This window comes from Mauremys mutica, chromosome 11 (assembly GCF_020497125.1).
Source record: "Mauremys mutica isolate MM-2020 ecotype Southern chromosome 11, ASM2049712v1, whole genome shotgun sequence".
NCBI classification, from domain to species: domain Eukaryota; kingdom Metazoa; phylum Chordata; order Testudines; family Geoemydidae; genus Mauremys; species Mauremys mutica.
In genome coordinates this window covers 41,126,680-41,147,376 of record NC_059082.1, presented here as the reverse complement: position 1 = coordinate 41,147,376, position 20,697 = coordinate 41,126,680, and the positions used below count along the sequence as shown (strand labels likewise).

Genomic DNA, 20,697 nt, shown 5'->3' with positions numbered 1-20,697 from the left:
GAAAAACTAATGAGGAAAGCACTGAGGACAGTGTGTGCAATCTAAACTCACTGAACCTTCAGAAGTTAGAAAGAACTGAAGGGTGGTTGGGCCGCTCCTCATTTTATACTCTCGGAGCCATCCAGGATAAAAGGGGGAAGAATAGGCAAGTCGACCCAAAAGACACTGTTTTCCAGACGATTCTAGGAGCTCCCAGCATGAGTGCCTTGATCTCATAAATGGCAATATACAAACACCATGCAAAGAACTCATTTCTACATGCTGAAACTTTTTTCAGTTTTCTTTCAAAAAGTAATTTAATACACACAGAAAAAAATCTTTTAAATCAGGTTTTATAGTTAACAACCATTATAAAATAATTATGGCATGATGCATAACAACAGATGTTCCACATTTCAGCCATTTGTCACACATCTCAATTTTTTGTTTCACACACTGGTAGGTTTGAAGATCAAAAGGTATGTTTGTAATAAATTCAATCTGGAAAAGTGTCCCTTTAAAAGAGGCTGGAGGGCTGGCTAACCCTCCATACAAAGTAAGATTTAAAATGCAGTATGAGTACTTTGCTTGATTTTGTCTTTACTATCAGGATAGGTCATTTATTGGGATGGTCAACTTAAAAAAAAAAAAGGATGCTCAAATGAAAACCAGCACTACCTTGTTTAATTTATTTTTTAAAAAGTACTTTCACAGCAAGATGAGTAGGTGGGGACAAAGTGGGAGTTTGGAAAGATCAAACATTTTTTAGATTATGTAGTCACTGAATTAATGCACTTTAGGAGCGTTGTAAAACACTGATCTGGCTCCTTTACATCCAGAGCCCATGAAATGCCAGGGAGGGAAGATATAAAAGAAATTCTACTGCTTTTTCTATTTCCAATTCTTTAGTTCTATAAACTGAAAGGCTCCATGTTCAGGTATCATCCACTCTCCACTTCTACACCATGCCAGGAGACAGTTACTGCAACAAAATTATCTAGTCCACATAAGCCAATGCAGATTTTCCAAATCACAGGTTTTTAATTAACACAGTAGTTGTCCTTTGTAGGATGTCCAGCATTCCACTACCACCTCACTAATAGTTGTGTAACCCTCCAGTCGAGAGTGTGTTGTCTCCCCCTGTACAGGCTGGTCCATACAGAGAAAACAGCATGTTTCCCCACACCTGTTACTTCTATATGTTCCAGGATACCGGACTATATGGACCTTGGGTCTAATCCAGTATGGCTATACCCACATATTTATAGCTGAAGCAGAAGAGACTTGTGAAGGTATGAAGGTTCTGAATTCAATGTGCTGATGACTTCTGGACGCAAAAAACAAAAACAAAAACAAAAGTAGTAGTATGTATGTGTAAGCATTAGTGCTAGCACCCAGGAGTAATTGTTGGAATCATTTTATATCACAAAGCATTATATTTAGAAGTGAATTTGGAAGTTGTGTTAAATCTGTTTTATTGTATGTTTAGCATTTGTATTTTGGTTAATAGGAACTGTCCCTTTAAGAACTGGATGGGGCACTTTACTCTAGTGAGAGTGACAGCAACATGTGGGAGATTTTGCTCGTGTCCAGAGAATGTAAGACCGTGCCTGTGTAAGTGCCAAAAGATCACAGTTTGATTTAGTAAGCTTTACCTTCTAGAAAGTAATCCCCATTCTCAAAGGTGTATAATTAGTGTTTATGGGGGATGATATGCCTCAGGGCATTGCTAATGAAGTACAGAGTCTGATTTGTAGTTCACCTGTTTGAATCCAGATCAGCTCAACAGGTATTAAAAGCCGTTCCTATGTGTTGGATGATTGGTGACCCCTATATGAAATGGGTTCAGTGGCTACAGGTCATGTTTCCGCATCACAATCTCACCACCAGGGCTGGCTCCAGACCCCAGCGCGCCAAGCAGGCGCATGGGGCAGCATTGTCGGGGCAGGGCGGCATTTGGCTCCGGCGGACCTTCCGCAGTCATGCCTGCGGGAGGTCCACCGGAGCCCTGGGATGAGCGGACCTGCCGCAGGCATGACTGCGGAGGGTCCCCTCTTCCCACGGCTCCGCTTGAGCTCCCGCAGGCATAACTGCGGCGGGCGTGCTGGTCCCGCGGCTCCGACGGAGCTCCCGCAAGCATGACTGCGGATGCTCCACCGGAGCCGCGAACCAGCGCACCCGCCGCAGACACTTCTGCCCCGGCCGCGAGACCGGGGAAGGGCGGCGAGCGCGCCGCCCTGCTTGGGGCGCTGTAATTTCTAGAGCCGCCCCTGCTCACCACTATGATTTGCATTAGATTGTAATCTCTGAGGCAGGGACTGTCTCCTCTTTGTCCAGTACGCTACACAATGGGGACCTGATCATGGTTGGCTTCTCTAGCAAGAATGTTTACAACAAAGACTAAAATCACAATTACTCATGATTAATTTGATAATTTGACAATGCTGTAGTCACATACCTTGGGGGTAGGCAGGGGAGTTAAAAATTCAGAATACAGACAAAGCATGATCTGATCATTTTAAATAATCGCAGTCTGTTGGGGTCTGACTCATGGTTTGTGAATTTTGAGACTGGCAATACTTAAGAAGCCATTTTAAACTTTAAAACTTTGTCTCACTTCAGGAATGTTGTTTCCTTGAAGTAACTTATCTTGGGATTCTGTTGCAGCTGTGCCCAGGAGAATGTTATGTCAGCTTGATATTATTAAGAGGACAATATAAAGCATCAAAGATGAATGAGTTATTCAGGATTAATATACCCATAAAATTCTCAATGGGGAAGAAAGAGAGAAAACTACTTCGACAGACACATTTATTACACTACCTTTAACATATGTGAAATATGGGTGTATTATAGTAAGAAAAAAAGCCCTTAAGATTCCATCTAATTGTATTTGAGTATAAATTGGAGATGGCAAAGACATTAAGACCCACCTAGTTCATCTTCCTGTCAAGGCAGGATTATTTCCTATCATGTAGTCTAATTTTAAATGTTCTAAACAAGAGGGTTTCATCTCTTCCCTAGAGATACTATACCACAATTTAATAGGTCTCATTGCCAGGAAGATTTTCCTGATATAGAGCTTAACACTTACTTTGTAATTTCTCCCACTACTCCTAATTACATTCCTTGAATAACTGATTCCTCTCCCTTTTGGTTGTTTACTCCCTTCACATAACTATAAATTTAAGGCCCCCCATTCTAGCCCCTAGCTGTTTCTTAGCCATGCATTTAGCTCTTCATATTTATTCATAGAACACATTTATTTTTAAATATGTGACAGGAAGTATGAAGTTGACCCCTTGGCATGAAAAACAAGATGCTGCAGCTTTCTGCCAGTTTGTAACTTGCTGCACGTGCACTGAAGAGCCTGAGATGTGTTGGTCACAGTGATTAGTCCTGCTGATCTAGATGAGAGTGCAGGGTAAGGGGGGGCCATTACAGGAACCATCTGGGCTGATCTTGGACTCTCAGGCCAACCCTGCAGATCAAACTGCTGAGAACAGCAGGTGAAATTGGAAAAGGAAACATAGCTCAGGAGAAAAGGGACCAGACTCTCCTAAAGAAAACGGTGCTATCATTTGTAATGTAGATGGTGCTACGGCCAAACTGCTAGGTTCTCTTTCACAGCTGTAACCTATTTGTGCAATACAAACAAGAATGGATCTGATAACTTCAGCCATGATTATAGTTACTATGGTAGTGCACTGGGCCCAAGTGATCTTTCATTCCTCCACTCCCTCTGATAGCTAATTTAAAGATCTGAACTGACAGTGCACTTCTCAGACACAATATATAGAACAGCTACATTATTATTTTTACTTATTGTTATTACAGTAGCATCAAGAGGGCCCAATTGAGATCTGGGCCCCATTGTGTGAGGCACTGTACAAACACATAGAAGGAAACAGTCCCCCCTGCCCTGAAGAGCTTACAATCTAAATAGACAAGACACGGGGTGGGAAGGAAAACCGTCACAAACAGGCAAAGTGATGTTCCCATACAGCAAGTCAATGGCTGGGTCAGGATAAGAATTAAAATAGTGTTCTAATTTCATATTCACTGTAAAGCATAATATAAGTAAGGAAATCAAAATTAGAACCTGTCACTGAACCTGTCTCACTTTGTCATGCCCAAGTATTGAAGTACACTGATCACCAGGGAGGTGTTGTGGTTGTTAGTTACCAACTGCCTGGATTCTGAACCCCACTATTTACATCACTTAGTGAGGACTAGTGTTACTTTAATACAGTGTATGTTTCCGTGCACTTGTTTCATGTCATCCTATAATGTTTCAAGGCACCATAGTTACAGTTAAATGCATGGAGTAATTCAGTGTTAATATGAACTTACTCCACAGCTAACAAGTGGTTTAATAGGATAGTTACAGCTTCTTGCTAAAGGAATCTTTCCTTCAAGTACATCCTGGAACCTTACAGAATTCCCCATTCTGATTTACTCTTGATGCTTGGGACAGCAACGACACACTCTGCTCAGCTGAGGGACTAGGCATTCAATGACCCTCTGACCAATTGTACTTAAGGAGTGGCAATATCCGTTCATATTCATGATCCAGAAAGTAATTAAAAATGAATCAGAGCTTAATACAGAGTGCGGAGAGCAGAGAACTAACCATCCCTCCCTCCTAAATAAGAATTTTATTCAAATTTGGAGGAAGTAGTAGTTTTCTCCCATATCTAGAGAGTCTGTACCCCATTCAGACTGTTATGTCTGAGTAATAAATCCTTCAAGAGAGTATTACAGCAAGGGCTGACAGGCCAATTGCTATTAATTTTACCCATCAATAGTTAAGATATTGTTGGTTATAACACAAATTGCGATAGTTCAAAAAAGGTGGCAGAGGCCCTGCCAGCAATGTCACTACTCACCAGCTGGATGGCTATCATTAATACCGTCTTCAAAGTGAAAGTTCTATCACAGAGGTCAAACAAATCTTCCAAGCTAGGACCAAGTAGTTCTAGTACCATGGCATTGTACTTTCCACATGGCCCAAAGTAATACACCTGGGGGAGGCCTTCAGCTGTAAGAACAGGGGGAAAAATTAAACAAGTGAGCAGGTGTGCACTAGTATTACTCCTATCGAGTCAGACCCTCTGTTGTCCCCAAGCTTTATTTTTATTGCTTAACTCATAGTCCCCATTACAGATCTTGAAAAGCAAGCAGAAAAAAGTATCCAAGTGTATTTATTGATATGGATGGAAAGAAGTGCAAACCAGTATATGTTCTTCTCAAAGTAAGCCTTTGTAAAGCATATGGATTTTAGGGCAACAAATACTATAAGCATACGAAATATCTAATTCTAGCATTGCAAATTTTGGGTCATAGAAGATATCATTTGTAAGAAGTTCCCTGCTTTACACTAAACATTTGGGGGCCACGAACCCCAAACAAGTCTATGTTGTGACTAGTTCAAGCAGCTGGAAAGAGGTAAAACCTTTTTACTTTGTCAAGAAAGGGCTCCTTTGTAAACCAATGTATGTTTTCAGCATAGCTTTACATAATCTGTTTTATGTTAATATACATGCATTTTAATAAGACAGTTATAATTACACACAAAAGCACTATATAAGTAATCTCTCCTTTAAAAATGCAAAGATTTTTAATCTTTATAGCTTATTTCACTGAGTGAAATAAGCTTAACTGATGTGATAAATTTCTTATCTGTAAAATTATTTTGCTAAATCATACACAAAACCCTTGGTAAGTGGTTGCTAACTGTAGTCAGTTCTCTCCGCCGACACTCCTACACAAAAAGGCACAGGAATACATTTTTAACATGCCAATAAAACAAAATGTATATTCAACTCTGGATAATAAATGCAAATCCTTTTCCAAAGGGCACCAGAAAGGGGGAAACAATGGCTCAGTCAACACAAGGCTGATCTTGCAGATTCCTGTTGCACTGGTTTGTTTTGAACACTCACTGAACAAACCCAAAGCAGAGTTTCAGAGTGGTAGCAGTCATTACAAAACCTAATTTTACCATACTAATTTCCCCCTACTGTTACTCACACCTTCTTGTTAACTGTTTGAAATGAGTCACCTTCATTACCACTACAAAAGTTATTTTTTCCTCCCTTGGTATTCTACTGTTAAATGAATTGTCTCATTAGACTGACCCCCCCACTTGGTAAGGCAACTCCCATCTTTTCATGTACTATGTATATATACACACCTGCTACGGTATTTTCCACTCCATGCATCTGATGAAGTGGGTTCTAGCCCACGAAAGTTTATGCCCAAATAAATTTGTTAGTCTCCAAGGTGCCACAAGGACTCCTCATTGTCACAGCAGAGTTGCACTTTTTGAATTTGCTGCCCTGTGAAAGAATTCCAATTGATCAGTATATAGAGTTGATTCAATGCTATGTGATTTCGGCCAACAGCTAGCACTCCAAGGTTTCTTCTAGTACAGGAACTCAGCCTCCTTGCATCAGTCTGAGACAATGCAGAGGAAGCATTGTATTTTATTGTAGAATATGCTTTCAGCTTTTGCTTCATAAACAGTTTCAAAAGGTAACAGGGAGTGGGGATACTTATTTTGAAACACAACCTCAAAGAGTTGAGCCCAATGCCAAATTGACTTGTCCATTTTTAACATATGTGATGGGGCAAGGCCAGATGGCTACAGTAAAGTAGTGAGGAACAGGTATGTTAGCCCCAGGCTAAACAAATCCCTGGTACCATGGTAACCAAATGGCAGTTGCTCCAGGTTAATCAAGACACCTGGGGCCAATTAAGATCCTTCTAGAAGGCAGTGGAGATAGCTACATTGATTGGGACACCTGAAGCCAATCAAGGGCTGGCTGGAACTAGTTAAAAGCCTCCAAGTTAGTCAGTGAGGTGCGCGTGTGAGGAGCTGGGAGCAAGAGGTGCAAGGAGCTGAGAGGGAGAGCTGCTGGAGGACTGAGGAGTACAAGCATTATCAGACACCAGGAGGAAGGTCTTGTGGTGAGGATAAAGAAGATGTTTGGAGGAGGCCATGGGGAAGTAGTCCAGGGAGTTGCAGCTGTCATGCAGCTGTTACAGGAGGCACTATAGACAGCTACAATCCACAGGGCCCTGGGCTGGAACCCGGAGTAGAGGGTGGGCCCGGGTTCCCCCCAAACCTCCCAACTCCTGATCAGACACAGGAGGAGTTGACCAAGACTGTGGGTTCCACCAGAGGGTAAGATCACTGAGGTGAGCAAATCTGCCAATAAGCGCAGGACCTTTCCATGTCATCTTGGACATGGCCTCTAAGGTGACAGCTCATTTCCTGGGATATCATGTCAGGTTGGCAGATGGATGCCTCCATTCCCCTCAGAAGGATGTTCCCAACCACAAGCACGCTGTCTTCTTCTCTCGGGTGCAGTAGCTGCAAACCTCCCAGCCTTGGGAACAAATGGTTTCTCCTCCTCAGTCATTGAGTTCTGCTCCTCACCACGTGTTGACAGTACAGTATACTGGTTCTTCAACTAGATGGACAGGGGCTTGGGAGGGGTGTGGGAAGCAGCACAGTCTATTGCCTGAGGTGGCCAACAGCTAGTCTCTTCTTTGCAATGCAGCCAGTTTCTCCTTCCTCCTCTTGTGCTGCTGTAGTCATCTGTAGTTGATGTCTCCACGTGCATCCTCTCAAAGTCCTCATGTTCCTGGATGCTATGGAGATGAGCCACCTTGTTCTGCAGCTGTCTTACCTGCTTCCTGAGGGACTTCACCAACAGACACCTCTCACACCTGGTGGTTTCCCCTGCCTGGCTTTTTGGCAGCCAATGCTGGTTAAGGGAGTGATTTTTGGTGACATTTCTATACCAGCAAAAGCCCTAGCATAGGAACAGCTGTACTGGTATACGAGTGCTTTTGCCAGTATAGCTTATTTCACTCACCAAACTAGTATAAACTATACCTGCAAGAGCACTTTTTTGCCAGTATAACCTATGTCTGCATTTGGAAGGTTTGGCAGTCCAGCTACACCAGGAAAGCTTTTCCACGGGAGAGCCGATCCAGGATTCAAATTGGTGGGAAGACCAAAAAGCCACAAGTTTGTGATGTCAGACTCACACATACTCAGTTCAACATGTTAGATGGAAGATCACTTATATTTCTAAAGTTTGTCTGATCTTAGTTTTATCTTTGGAGGACTTTGTGTGGTGTAATGCTATTTATTATTATGTCAGATGTTTCCAAAAAAGATCAATGGAAAGTTTCTTTGGTCTAATTCTCTCTAAATAGTTGAGAGGCAAGACTCAGGGCCAAACACATGCTTCACAACCTGCAAACACTTCCAGTTGTTAGCAAAGTGATACACTGGATGTGCTGGTATTCATCATGAATGCCTTTTAAAAATGGCCATTTGCCCTATGGTTTGCCTTTTTTTTTTTTTCTTTTTTTAAAACCTGTGGTCTGTCCTGTACTTACCAAAATGGGGTATTATCCAAAACATTTAAATGGTAATATTGGTAAATGCCAAGTTTTTAAGGGTTCCCACTGTTTTTAAGGGTTCCTGAAATCCTTTACTCACTTTACCAAGCCTAATTTACTTATGCTATAGGTAAATTGGCAGTCACCATTGCCTGACATTTGACACTATGCAGTATATGGATTCTCTTAATATCTTTCTATTCTCTGCTTGTTTAGCAGCTGTCCTGCCAAGCAAATTAGTTAATCCCACCAGACTTATTGCCTCAGTTTCAAAGTGCATTTTGCATTTTAGACATGCAAACAGGCTGCAAAGATGCACAACTGAAATCATTCTTGTCTAAGAATTTTACAAAACAGAAATACTTGTCAGTGCATGAATGTAAGCTTCCATGGTTAGTCTCCATTTCTCCCCACCCTCAAGCACTCCTACTATTAAAGTTAATAACTATACAATCTTCCATCAAAGGCTGCAGATGCTGGCTGGAGAGATTGCCATTGAGCATCTTGAGGCATTCCTCATGTAGACATTAACCTTGTCACCTCTACCGCATTTCCAATCCCTGTGCCCTGGACAGGAAGCTGAGTTCTTGTTTATCAAGATAACAGAGCACCACCACTAAAGCAGCTCAAAGTACCATGATTTAAATGAATAATTATTCAAATTCACTCTTTATTAAGTAATGTGCAAAGGGAGATATGACAATTGTATCCAATTAATACTCTGAGTGCATCCCATTTGCTACTTCAAAAAAAAAAGCCCCCTCCCCCCCCAGTGCTCTCATCCCTGGAATTTCTCCCCCCACTTCTCCTAACTCCAGTGAGAATTTGGGAAAATCAAGATTTAGAATCTATTTAAGATTGCTCCTCAACCAGCTTTCCTTAGACCAAAGAAGAGGCCAACTGTTCACCTGAATATGACTTTGACTGACGACGCTACTTAGTTGTATTGATTCTCTTGTACTATTATATTGTACAAGGGATATGATTTAGTTGAAGCAGAAAACATAAGCTGCCATACAAATCTTGATCATTAAGCCTTTCTTTTTATACAGTGCATTAAAAGCAGAGTCTAGCCCAGTGGGAGAGCAGCATGTATTGTATACTGATAGTATGCAAATCTGGTTTAATTGCTGAGACACGGAACCGGTCAAAAGCCAGAGGAACCTGAGGAAGAGCTATGTGTAGCTAGAAAGCTGGCCTCTCTCAAAAACAGAAGTTGGTCCAATAAATTATATTATCTCACCCATGTTGTCACAGGGAATTAACAGGTCATTCAAAGATGTCCCAAAATAACTGAACATAAATAACTCAGAAAATAAAGAACTGTATGAAGACATCCTGAAGAGACCCAGCAAGTGTATGCCTATACTATAACCAGTACTATGACTTATTCCAGAAACATTCAAACAGGAATAAAACTGGCATAAGTGAGGCTCCTTGCATTGCATCTGGGTTCATGCTACTCAGTGAAGCTACTGTACCTGGTCTGGTTTGTGTGTTTTCAGGGACAGATGTAGCTAAGTTTCCAGGAGTCAGTCATGTACCTCAGATTGAAATATTTATTTTCAAAAATCTTCATTATCTAAAGCAGGTAACAGTAATTTGAGGGGGCAAACATTATTCTGGATGGTCAGTGGCATGGACTGACAGAGAGGGCTTTTACAACCTGGCTAGGCGACTCTGGTTTGGAAGCCAAATATGATAGTTTCATTCTTTGACTGCCAGCTCTGGGTGAGAAGGTAAAACAACACTGCCTTATGCTGAGAATCTGGCAGAACAAGGACAGGGACTAGTCGCTGGAGTGTAAAAATGCATTTCATTTAATCAGATAAATTAAACCAGCAAAAATTTAATTCAAAATTGTATGAACACAGAATACTCAGAGGATGAAAGAAAGGCACAAGAATTCACCATCTCTTTCAAAACAGCCAAAAAGTTGAATCCTTTAAGAAATAAGATCTTCAAAAAGGACAAAAATTGCAGTTGAAAGATCACCACCTCAGGTACTCAGAATTGACCATTATCACTTCTCTCCTCCCAGGATGTGGTTAAAGTAACAAAAAACTGATATATCATTATTTATTAAGTATTGCTGCTTTCAGAATTACCTCCACTTGGAGCTTATCATAAGCATGATGCTACGCATGCTTCTTTCTTATTGAACAAATTCCTTTATGGGATATTGTAGAACGTCTCAATATGGCAGATTGGGAGCAGTAAGTGTTGAGGACGGATCAGTTGTACAGACTGAGCTGAATCACTTGGGTAGGTGGACTCATTTGAACACAGCCAAATGCAAAATCAACTAGGATGAAAAAGTGTATGTCACACTTACAAAATGGGGAACCATATCCTGAGAAGCAATGACAATGAAAAAGAATTTAGGGGTCATGACAGATTACCAGTTAAACATGAGCTCCTAGTGTGATGCTGTAGTTAAGGGGTTTAATGTGGATTCTTGGATGTACAAGCTGGGGAATATCAAGTAAAGAGGTAAAATGACCTCTGTGTACACTGGAATAATTTACCTAGGGACATGGAGTTATGTCCCTAGGTAAGTTATTCCAGTGTACTCAGAGGATACTCCATCCCTTAAAGTTTTTAAATAGAGACTGGATATATTAAAAAAAAATATGCACTATAGCTCAAACAGAAGTTATAGGTTTAACGCAGAAATTGCTAGGTAAGGTTCACTGGCCTGTGCTACGCAATTGGTCCAATTAGTTGACCCTTTTGGCCTTACGATTTAGTTCTTCCCTACAAGCTGAACCAATGTAAGTAAAGAGTGGCTCTCAATGGAAAAATCTATATGGAACTCATGATTTAGTGACAGATACAAGAGCATTTCCATATCATTCAGGATTTTATATGTGGCGTTCAATTACTCTGCCAAACAAATTCTATGATGTAAATGCTACCTGCTTCCAACAGTTTATTCACACAGTACATGTCTCCAAGTTCAGAGATTCTTTTGTTGTGGTAATAAACGGTAATGTCGTGCTAAGTTGCTGTTTAAACACTGTGGGCTTGGCTACACTGGAGAGTTGCAGTGCTGGTGGTGGCTTTACAGCGCTGCAACTCAGTCACTGTCCACACTTGCAAGGCACATACAGCGCTGTATCTCCCTGGCTACAGCGCTGGCTGTACTCCATGTCTGCCTGGGGAATAACGACTGCAGCGCTGGTGCTGCAGCGCTGGAATGCCAGTGTAAACAGTGATTAATCTTACTACGCTGTAACTGACCTCTGGAATTTTCCCATAATGCTTTTAACTAAATAACTCTTTGCTTTGTTATGATGCCTCTCTTTGTTTTGTTGTGAACTCGGGGCTCCCTGAGCTGCTTATCTAAAAAAACAAACACAGCTACTATTTGCTGTGAATGAGGCAGGCAGGGGGTGAATATCCACAGCCTAGTGTTTGCTTGAGGAGAGAAACAGCACGGCAGGGGGGAGGGGGGGAAGGGAGTCTGTCGGAGCAGCTGCTTATCTGGTCTGCAGGCTATTTGCATAGTGAATGAGGGGTTGGGGAAGTGGTCAGAATTTGCAAGGCAGGGAGCATGAACGAGGAGGTGAGAGGAGCCCAGGGTTGCACTGATATCGCCTTGGGCAAACTTAAAAGAAAGGAAGGGATCGGAACTTGCAAGGCAGGGAGCTGACACACACAGTGTCAGCTCCAAAAATCCACTCTCTCTCTCCCCCACACTCCACCCCACCCCGCCTCTTTTGAAAAGCACGTTGCAGCCACTTGAACGCTGGGATAGCTGCCCATAATGCACCGCTCCCAACACCGCTGCAAATGTGGCCACACTGCAGCGCTGGTAGCTGTCAGTGTGGCCATACTCTAGAGCTTTCCCTACACAGCTGTACGAAGACAGCTGTAACTCTCAGCGCTGCACACCTGCAAGTGTAGCCAAACCCTCAGGATGAAACACCACACAGACAGTAAGGAAAGGGACTATGTGAGCTAAAGTACCCTTTGCCTGGGCAGTCAAATCTTTCCTGAGGTTCCTTTGTACTTCAAAGCAGCTGCACAAAATGAATACCCCGGTTCATCTTTTCAGGCCATGTGGTCCTACTTGGCTAACTTTTAGTTAAGGGTTTCCCAGGTGAAAAGCTCAGGTTCTGAGGGAGGGACATGTGGTGTCACCTACATGAAGATTTAAAGGGGTGATTTTAGCATATTAGCTAATACAACTTGACTAGTTTAACATGTGTTAAATGCAATGTGCCTTGTTAAGGCTAGATTTTTTAATACACATGGTAACTAGTATGTGCTAATACCATACCTTAAAATCAGTGGTCACCAATTGGTTGATCGCGATGAACTGGTCAATCCTGGAGATTCTCCCAGTCGATTGCGATCTCCAGCAGTGCAGCAGGGCTGCTGCTAAGGCAGGCACCCTTCCTGCCCCAACCCCACACCACTCCCGGAAGCGGCGTGTGCGTGTGTGTCCGTCCACGCACTGCTCCTGCTTGCAAGCACCGCCTCTGCAGCTCCCATTGGCTGGGAACAGGGAACTGCAAAGAGGGGCAGCCTGCAGAGCCACATGCCTCCCCCAGGGGCTTCAGGGGCGCATCGGCCCCTTCTGGGATCGGCGTGAGGCTGGGGCAGGCAGGGAGCCTGCCTTAGCCTCACTGCGTCACCAGCCGGGAACCGTCTGAAGTAAGTGCCGCCTGGCAGGAGCCTGCATCCCAACCCCCTCCTGGAGCCAGCACCCCATACCCCCTCCTCCACCCCAAGCCCCTGCCCCAGCCCTGAGCCCCCTTCTGCAAATTCCCTCCCAGAGCCCGCACCCCTCACCCCCTCCTGCACTCAAACCCCCTGCCCCAGGCTCAGCCCGGAGCTCCCCTCCCACATGGAAAACCCCTCAGCCCCAGCCCAGCGCTTGCACCCCCCTCCTGAACCCCAACCTCCTGCCCAGTGAAAGTGAGTGAGGGTGGGGAAGAGCAAGTTTTGGAGACAAGGGGAGATGTAGTGAGTGGGGCAGGGCCTTGGGGAAGGGGCGGGGTAGATCCTGGCTTGCCCTTAAATTCAAAGTGATCTTGGGCATAAAAAGCTGTCAGTGGGTGCTAAGCACCCTGAGGAACTAGGGGGAGAGGGAGGTGTTGAGAGAGGGGGGCTGCCGGTGGGTGCTCAGCACCCATCATTTTTTATGCTGCGTGCAGACCTAGTCACCCCATCTCAAGAAAGATTGGAATTGGAAAAGGTAAAGAAAACAAAAAAGAATAGGATATGGAACAGTTTTCATATATAGACCGATTCATAAGACTGGGAATTTTCAGTTTGGAAAAGAGACGACTAAGGGGGGATACAATAGCGGTCTATAAAATCATGACTGGTGTGGAGAAATAGATAAGGAAGTGTTATTTACTCCTCCTCATAATACAAGAACTAGGAGGGGTCACCAAATGAAATTAAAAGGCAGCAGGTTTAAATCAAACAAGAAAATATTTCTTCAGACAACACACAGTTAACCTGTGGAACTCTTTGCCAGGAGATGTTGTGAAGGCCAAGACTAACAGGGTTCCAAAAAGAATTAGATAAGTTGCTGGAGGATAGGTCCATCAATGGCTATTAGCCAGGATGGGCAGGAATGGTGTAACTAGCCTCTATTTGCCAGAAGCTGGGAATGGGAGACATGGGATGGATCACTTGATGATTACCTGTTCTGTTTCTTTCTTCTGAAGCACCTGGCATTGGCCACAGTCAGAAGACAGGTTACTGGGCTAGATGGACCTTTGGTCTGACCCAGTATGGCCGTTCTTAATTTTTCCCACATAAAGGATAAGAACATATCTGACTCTAAATAAAAGGCTGGCATTTGATGCAAGGATATATCGTACCAGATTAGTCAGTGGAAATCTTGCAAAAAGCTATCTACCTTAACTCATATGGAATATGCTACAGGCACTAAAAAGCAGCGTAAGTATTATACAAACAAAATAAAACCTATTGTGAGATCTCAAACCAAAAGCAGTGAACATGATTTTTGACTTTGCAACCTGAAGTTCTCATTTAGAGCAAAAAGTTTATTTTTCAAGGAAGAGAACTCAAAATTATAGGATCTACAGAAACACAAGATGATAAATAGCAATTATGTAAAGTAGCCCTACATTGGGTCATAGTTCAAGCTGACAAACTTCAAATGGTAAATAGATTTTTTTTTAAGTGAGCATATTAAGCCATAGGAACAGATTACACTATATGGAGAAGGATGTCTTAATTATAGTCTTTAAATCAGGGTGAAATCTGCCTCCACTGAAGTCAATAAGAGTTTGCCATTAATTGCAGTGTAAACATACCCACAGAGGTCAGACACTATGCTGGCCCATGCCAGCTGACTGGGGTTCCTGAGGCTCAGACTAAGGAGCTGTTTAATTGATGTGCAGACATGGAGCTCTGGGACCCCAGTACTTCTCAGGGTCCTAAAGGCCAGGCTCCCACCCAAGCATCTACACTGCAATTAAATAGCCCCTTAGTTCAAGCCCATGAGCCCAAGTCATTTGGTATGGGCCAGCTACAGGTGTCTAATTGCAGTGTGGACATGCACTGGCCAGGATTTTACCCTCTACATAGTCTTTCTAAAAGATAAGCTCCAATTCAACCACAAGTTGAATTTCTGCATTTAAACCAACAATGGGTGAAATCTACTGCCTGTGTTATGCAGGTGGTCCTATTTAGATGGTCACCATGTTCCCTTCTGACCTTACAATCCATGAATCTATAAAGCACTGACTATAAAAACAGGACAGCAAAAGCTTTATGAAAAATCAAGTTTTGTTAAAAGGAATACATTTTAAACAACTTTCTTAAGTGCTGCTTCCTTTAAACTTGATTTAACAGGCTATGAAATTTATTTTTTACATCTCAAAGTGTGACTGAAAAACCCTTTATCACAGTTAACTCTCAGACTGCTTCAAAACTGAAGACATCATAAGGAAAGCCTTAGGCAAGCAGTAAAAAGAAGTGTGTGTCACCAGTTCTCTCCAATATATTGCATATTGTACATAGCGGAAGCAGTTTCTGGCAACAGCTGGATCAAATGAAGCAGAAGAAATGAGTAATGTCAGCTTTGTGTCACCATCCCAACAGTTAAGAGGCTCCTTATGCCATGACTACCTCCTAACCCTCCTGCCAAAATATGTATTACCTAAAATGTTTCTTCTTTTTTAGAGCACACAATTCTTTACAGAGCAACTGCACGTAACCATTGTCATTCACTTTTCACCAAATTCAAATGGTAAAAACTGGGGTTTAAGAAATTGTATAGCCTATGACCAAATAAATTTGTTAGCCTCTAAGGTGCCACAACTACTCCTCGTTCTTTTATAATGACTGGGAGTGGATGGTCATTACACAAAGTAAAAACTATTTCCCCATGCTAATTTTCCCCCTACTGTTACTCACACCTTCTTGTCAACTGTTTGAAATGGGCCATCCTGATTATCACTACAAAAGTTCTATCCTGCTGATAATAGCCCACCTTAATTGATTAGTCTCATGAGGGTCAGTATGGCAACACTCGTTTTTTCGTGTGTGTGTGCACGTGTATTTTATATATTACACACACACACACACACTCACTCTCTTCCTACTGTATTTTCCACTGCATGCATCTGATGAAGTGGGTTTTAGCCCATGAAAGCTTATGCCCAAATAAATTTATTAGTCTCTAAAGTGTCACAAGTACTCCTTGTTCTTTTTGCTGATACAGACTAACATGGCTACCACTCTGAAACCTGTACAGCCTTTTAATACTAACTTTCACATTCAAGTTCCCACTACAGAGTCCCCTTTTAATAACCACTAGCAAAACATCTTCAGCTGTATATTAAAAACACGAAGTAAATACTTTAAACATCTAAAACGTAAAGTAAGGCTTTTATTTTAATAATATTCCTCGTTGCTTTTGTTTGCCTTACCAGCAACAGGCTCACAGGAGTGTTGCGAAGGTGGAGTAGTTCTGGCCAGATAGGCCAAACTCTTATTAGACCAAAGACAAAGGGGAGAGAGAGGAGAAATAAGGCAAGGAAGGAAAATGACACATAAGGGAGGGACTACATCATGAATCCAAGACTCATGTCCCAAGTGTCCTTCAGGTTTTAGATGAAGCCAGAGGCATGTGCAGGAATTTTAATTTGACCGCTTCTGGAGGGGGACATTAAACAAGCACAAATGAAAGGTTTGCTTCCCTTCCCTCCTTCCCCCATTTCTCCAGAAGCCTCTGGAGGGGATGCCCAGCAGCAAGGATGCAGCAGCTCCCCCTTGGCAGCGGCTCCCCCTGGCAGCGGCTCCCCCTGGCAGCGGCTCCCCCTGGCAGCGGCTCCCCCTGGCAGCGGCACTCTGTGTCCCTGCACCCCAGGGAAGGAAGAAGCAGCAGGGCAGCTGGCTGCCCGTTGAGCACCTCCTTCCCTTGTCCTTACAGCTGCTGCTTTTCCTTCCCTGCTGCTGAAGCCCCAGTGCTGCTGCCTGCTTTGCGGAACCCCTGCTGAGGTGAGTCAGGTGGTGAATGCTGAGGCAACAGGTGGGATTCCAACAGTAGGGAAGGATATGAAGCAAGCTGCAGCTGTAGGGAGGAGAAGCTTAGCCAGCCGCTTTGCTGCTTCCTCCCTCCCCGGGCTGCAGGGACACACAGATTGGGGAGGGGGTGTGTGTACCCCTACTTGCCCCCCCCCTCTTGTCCACACTGCTGGATGAAGCCAATGAAGGTAGCACTGTCATCTGGTTTCCTCTTTCAGCTCCAGTCAGGATGTCATTTTGATTCTGAAAGGCAAAGGCCCAATGATATCAGGAGAGGGTAGGAGTAGCAGCCGCCATGATAGTAAAGCTTACTTCTTCCAGTCCATGTGTCCCCTTCTCCCCATTTAGTGACCATCAGATAGGATAATGTCCAAGAAAGGATGGCAACCACATTCCATTTGAATTAACCAATCAAAACATCTGATTTCTACCATAAACATCCTTCTCTCGTATCCAGAACTTTTCAGCTCATTGCCATGCCAACCTGTCACTAGCAGGAGACTAGAAGACCCCTTAGCACCGTTCTTTTTATTTAAGCAATCCAGTTTGTATCTGTCAATTTGACTCCAACTTTTGCTGATAAACCATATATCAGCCTGTTATGTTGTTTATCTTGGACAACTTAGGTACAGGCTTCTGCACAACAAGCTTCTGGGATTAGCACAATATAAATATTATATCCATCATCCACCTCAAAAATTCAATGAGAAGTTCTCAAAAATTCAGGCCACTACCATAATAGCAAAAATGTTGCATAGATAAAAAGGGAATCTGCAGATCAAATTCCCTCTTCTACATACAACTTCTTTCTTCGGCGTACAGTAAATAATGACACTATGCTCATGAAATTTCAAAGCTATACTAATTGGATTATGTAGCCTTCTCTTTAGTTCTTTTTTCTTTCCAATATTAATATAACAGGCAGTAATAGTCCGTATTGACTTTTCTAGAGAGAAAAGACAAAAGTGTCCCCAACTCTTCTGGTTATGTTCACAGAGTTGGATTCTATTCCTGTCTTTTGGAGTCCATGCCAAGCTTTAAACTGTGTACAAATGATTTATCCTGAACTCCTGTTAGTGACTCATCTTTTTAGTGATTTCAGGTAGTTTAGACTTAAAATTCCTGTTTGGTAGGTGTTTTGAAAAACACCTAATAAATTAAGTGACTATATATATATATATATATATATATATATATATATATGTTTTTTTTTTAAAAGACTGCAGGGACTTGTTTACATCTCAGAACTGCAGCATTATGCTAGTACATTATAAGCAGAAAGTTAAACTGACTTGTCCATGTGAAACAGTATAAATGGGAAATGTAAATTGGAAGTATTAAATTATATTTAAACAAACATTGGCAAAGAATATTTTAATATATAATTAACCTGAAGTACCTTTCTCTTTGCCCTTCTGGTTTATGAGCCTCTTATCCTCAGACTACTGTGGTATCCATGTGAGTGTACCCCTCACTCTAATTTCTCTAACCTCTCTTCTGAGACACTATCATTCTTATTACCTTATTGTCCCCATTCTTGCATATTGTCTCCGTAAATGGTGCTTGAAATTGCTCATCATATTCCAGATGGGGTCTCAAGCAATCCTTTTTACATTGCCATAATGATCTCTTCTGATTCATGCTCTCCCCTCTCCATCTCAGTGCTCCACTTGCTTTCTGAACTGAGCTCTCTTGTTGTTTGCCAACCCTCATTACAACATCTTCCTTCTCCTCTGATGAAGTATTGAATCATCGCCTTTGTAACAAATGCTAATGCTATAGCGTTACTGCAGTCCGATTAGCTCCAGTAGCACACTCCACTTGGGTACAGCATGGAGCCTTCAGCAGGTGAGAATGGCTCTTGTGCTTTGGCTTTGAGTCCTGAAGAGCCAAGGCAGTGTGCTTCTAGCAGCAACTAACATACTTTTGGTGCCTATGACAACAACACTACCACTTTCTTGGCTCTGGTGGGTGCCTGCACCCCCTTGCCCCTTTCCCCACCCCATCCCCACCCCATCCCCAAAGTCCCCGCCCTAACTCCGACCCTCCCTACCACTATTGAATCCTTCCCCAAATACCTGCCCCTACCCCACCTCTTCCCGCAGCGCGCCGCGTTCTCCCTCGTCCCCCCCTCCCTCCTTGCCCCACGAATCAGCTGTGTTGTGGTGCAACCGCTGGAAGGGAGGGGGGAAAAGCAGGATGCGGCAGCATGCTCCTGGAGGAGCTGTTCCATTGCAGCCATGGTTACCGTCAGAAATGAAATATCAGCTACAATCACCACCACCTGTTGAAAACAGTTCTAGTATTCAGTACAATAGCACTCTGCGCTTGTACTGATAATCCAATGCTACCCCCACTTGTTATCCCATCTCGCCCCTTCCCCCCCCAGGCAATGCTGACCGGCTGGGGCTGCCACCATGCTCTAAGACTACCAAGGGAAAGTGAGAAAGTTGTGCTTGTAACTTCTTTGGATCAAGGGGTGTAAGTGCACTGACACTGTTTCTTTACAAGTTGCAGATGTGGCCTTGAAGGTCTCTTCATGCACACCAGTGGAGTGGCTTGGCCAGATAAGGAGGAGAAAGAAGAGGACTGAAGAAGACATGTTTCAGGAGGTCCTGTAAGCCTCTGGTACTTCAGATTATGAGCAGAGAGCTTGGAGGGTAACAATCAATGAGAAAATGCAGAGAGATAGTGAGGACAGGAAAAATGGGCAGCAGGAGGTAACACTGCTCAGGGAGCAAACAAACATGCGGCAGTCTCTGATTGACCAGGATGAACACATCTATGCTAGTCTCCCACTAAAGCCCACAGAGAACTGCATTCCAGGACCTCCCTTTGCTCCCCCTCCTCCACTTTCCATATATCTTCTGGGGCCACAGCAGTACCCAAGTCACTCCACCCCACAGGAGATGAAACACATTAACAGCTGCACACACACCAGTGAGGCTTCACAGCTGGGTGTATGTGCTTGTGAATTCTCTGTTTCTTCCCCATAAAGGTACTTTTCCCTGTATGCATAAAGTTTACCTCAGCATTACATGGGTAATGTTTGCATGGGTGTGGAATAAAAATCTACTTATGGAAACTGAATCTACTATTCTCCAAAATATGGTGACTGATGCTAACAGACAATAGCAATAGGTGCCTTTGCATTGTTACAGTAGCAAACACTGTTATTACAAGGTTTGGCGGCAGCAGAGATCCTTCGGGATTTTTTTTTTTGTGACCAGGACAAGGCAATTTTCCTCAAAAGTGAGAGTTCCTTCTCTGACAAGTCTTCACCAACATGGTGCCAGAAAACAATGTCACACTGTTACATTACATCAAACACATTACTGTGGCTCATTGTTAAAATGCTCCTTCAAAGCCTTCCTGATCCAAATAGTTGCCCTCTGAGCACCTCTTATAGCACTGGTATCTGGCTGACAGCCAATCCACCTCCATGTCCCACCCCTGAGGAAACTTCTCTCCCTTTGCTTCACATATATTATGAAGCACACAGCAGACAGCTATGATCATGGAGATATTGTCCTGAATGAGGTCTAATCTCCTGGGGAGACAGAGTCAATGACCCTTTAAGAAACTAAAGGCAAATTTAACTATCATTCTGAACCTTCTGAGCCAGTTGTTGCAGCGCTCCTTGCTGCTGTCAAGGTATATGCCGGTGTATGGCTTCATGAGCCATGGGAGCAAGGGGTAGGCTGGGTGGCCCAGGAGCACTACTGGCATTTCCGCATCCCCAATGGTAATCCTCTGGTCTGGAAAGAAAGTCCCTGC

General features: G+C 43.2%; 1 protein-coding gene across 3 annotated transcripts in view; it reads right to left on the bottom strand.

Moving 5' to 3' along the window:
* CSNK1G1 (casein kinase 1 gamma 1) overlaps positions 1-20,697 on the bottom strand; it is a 287,722-nt gene that overhangs the window by 71,493 nt on the left and 195,532 nt on the right. For all 3 annotated transcript variants that reach the window (XM_044979672.1, XM_044979674.1, XM_044979675.1), the window contains exon 5: positions 4,869-5,020. In XM_044979672.1, coding sequence (XP_044835607.1) covers positions 4,869-5,020 — 152 coding nt within the window. The remainder of the gene's footprint in view (positions 1-4,868; positions 5,021-20,697) is intronic.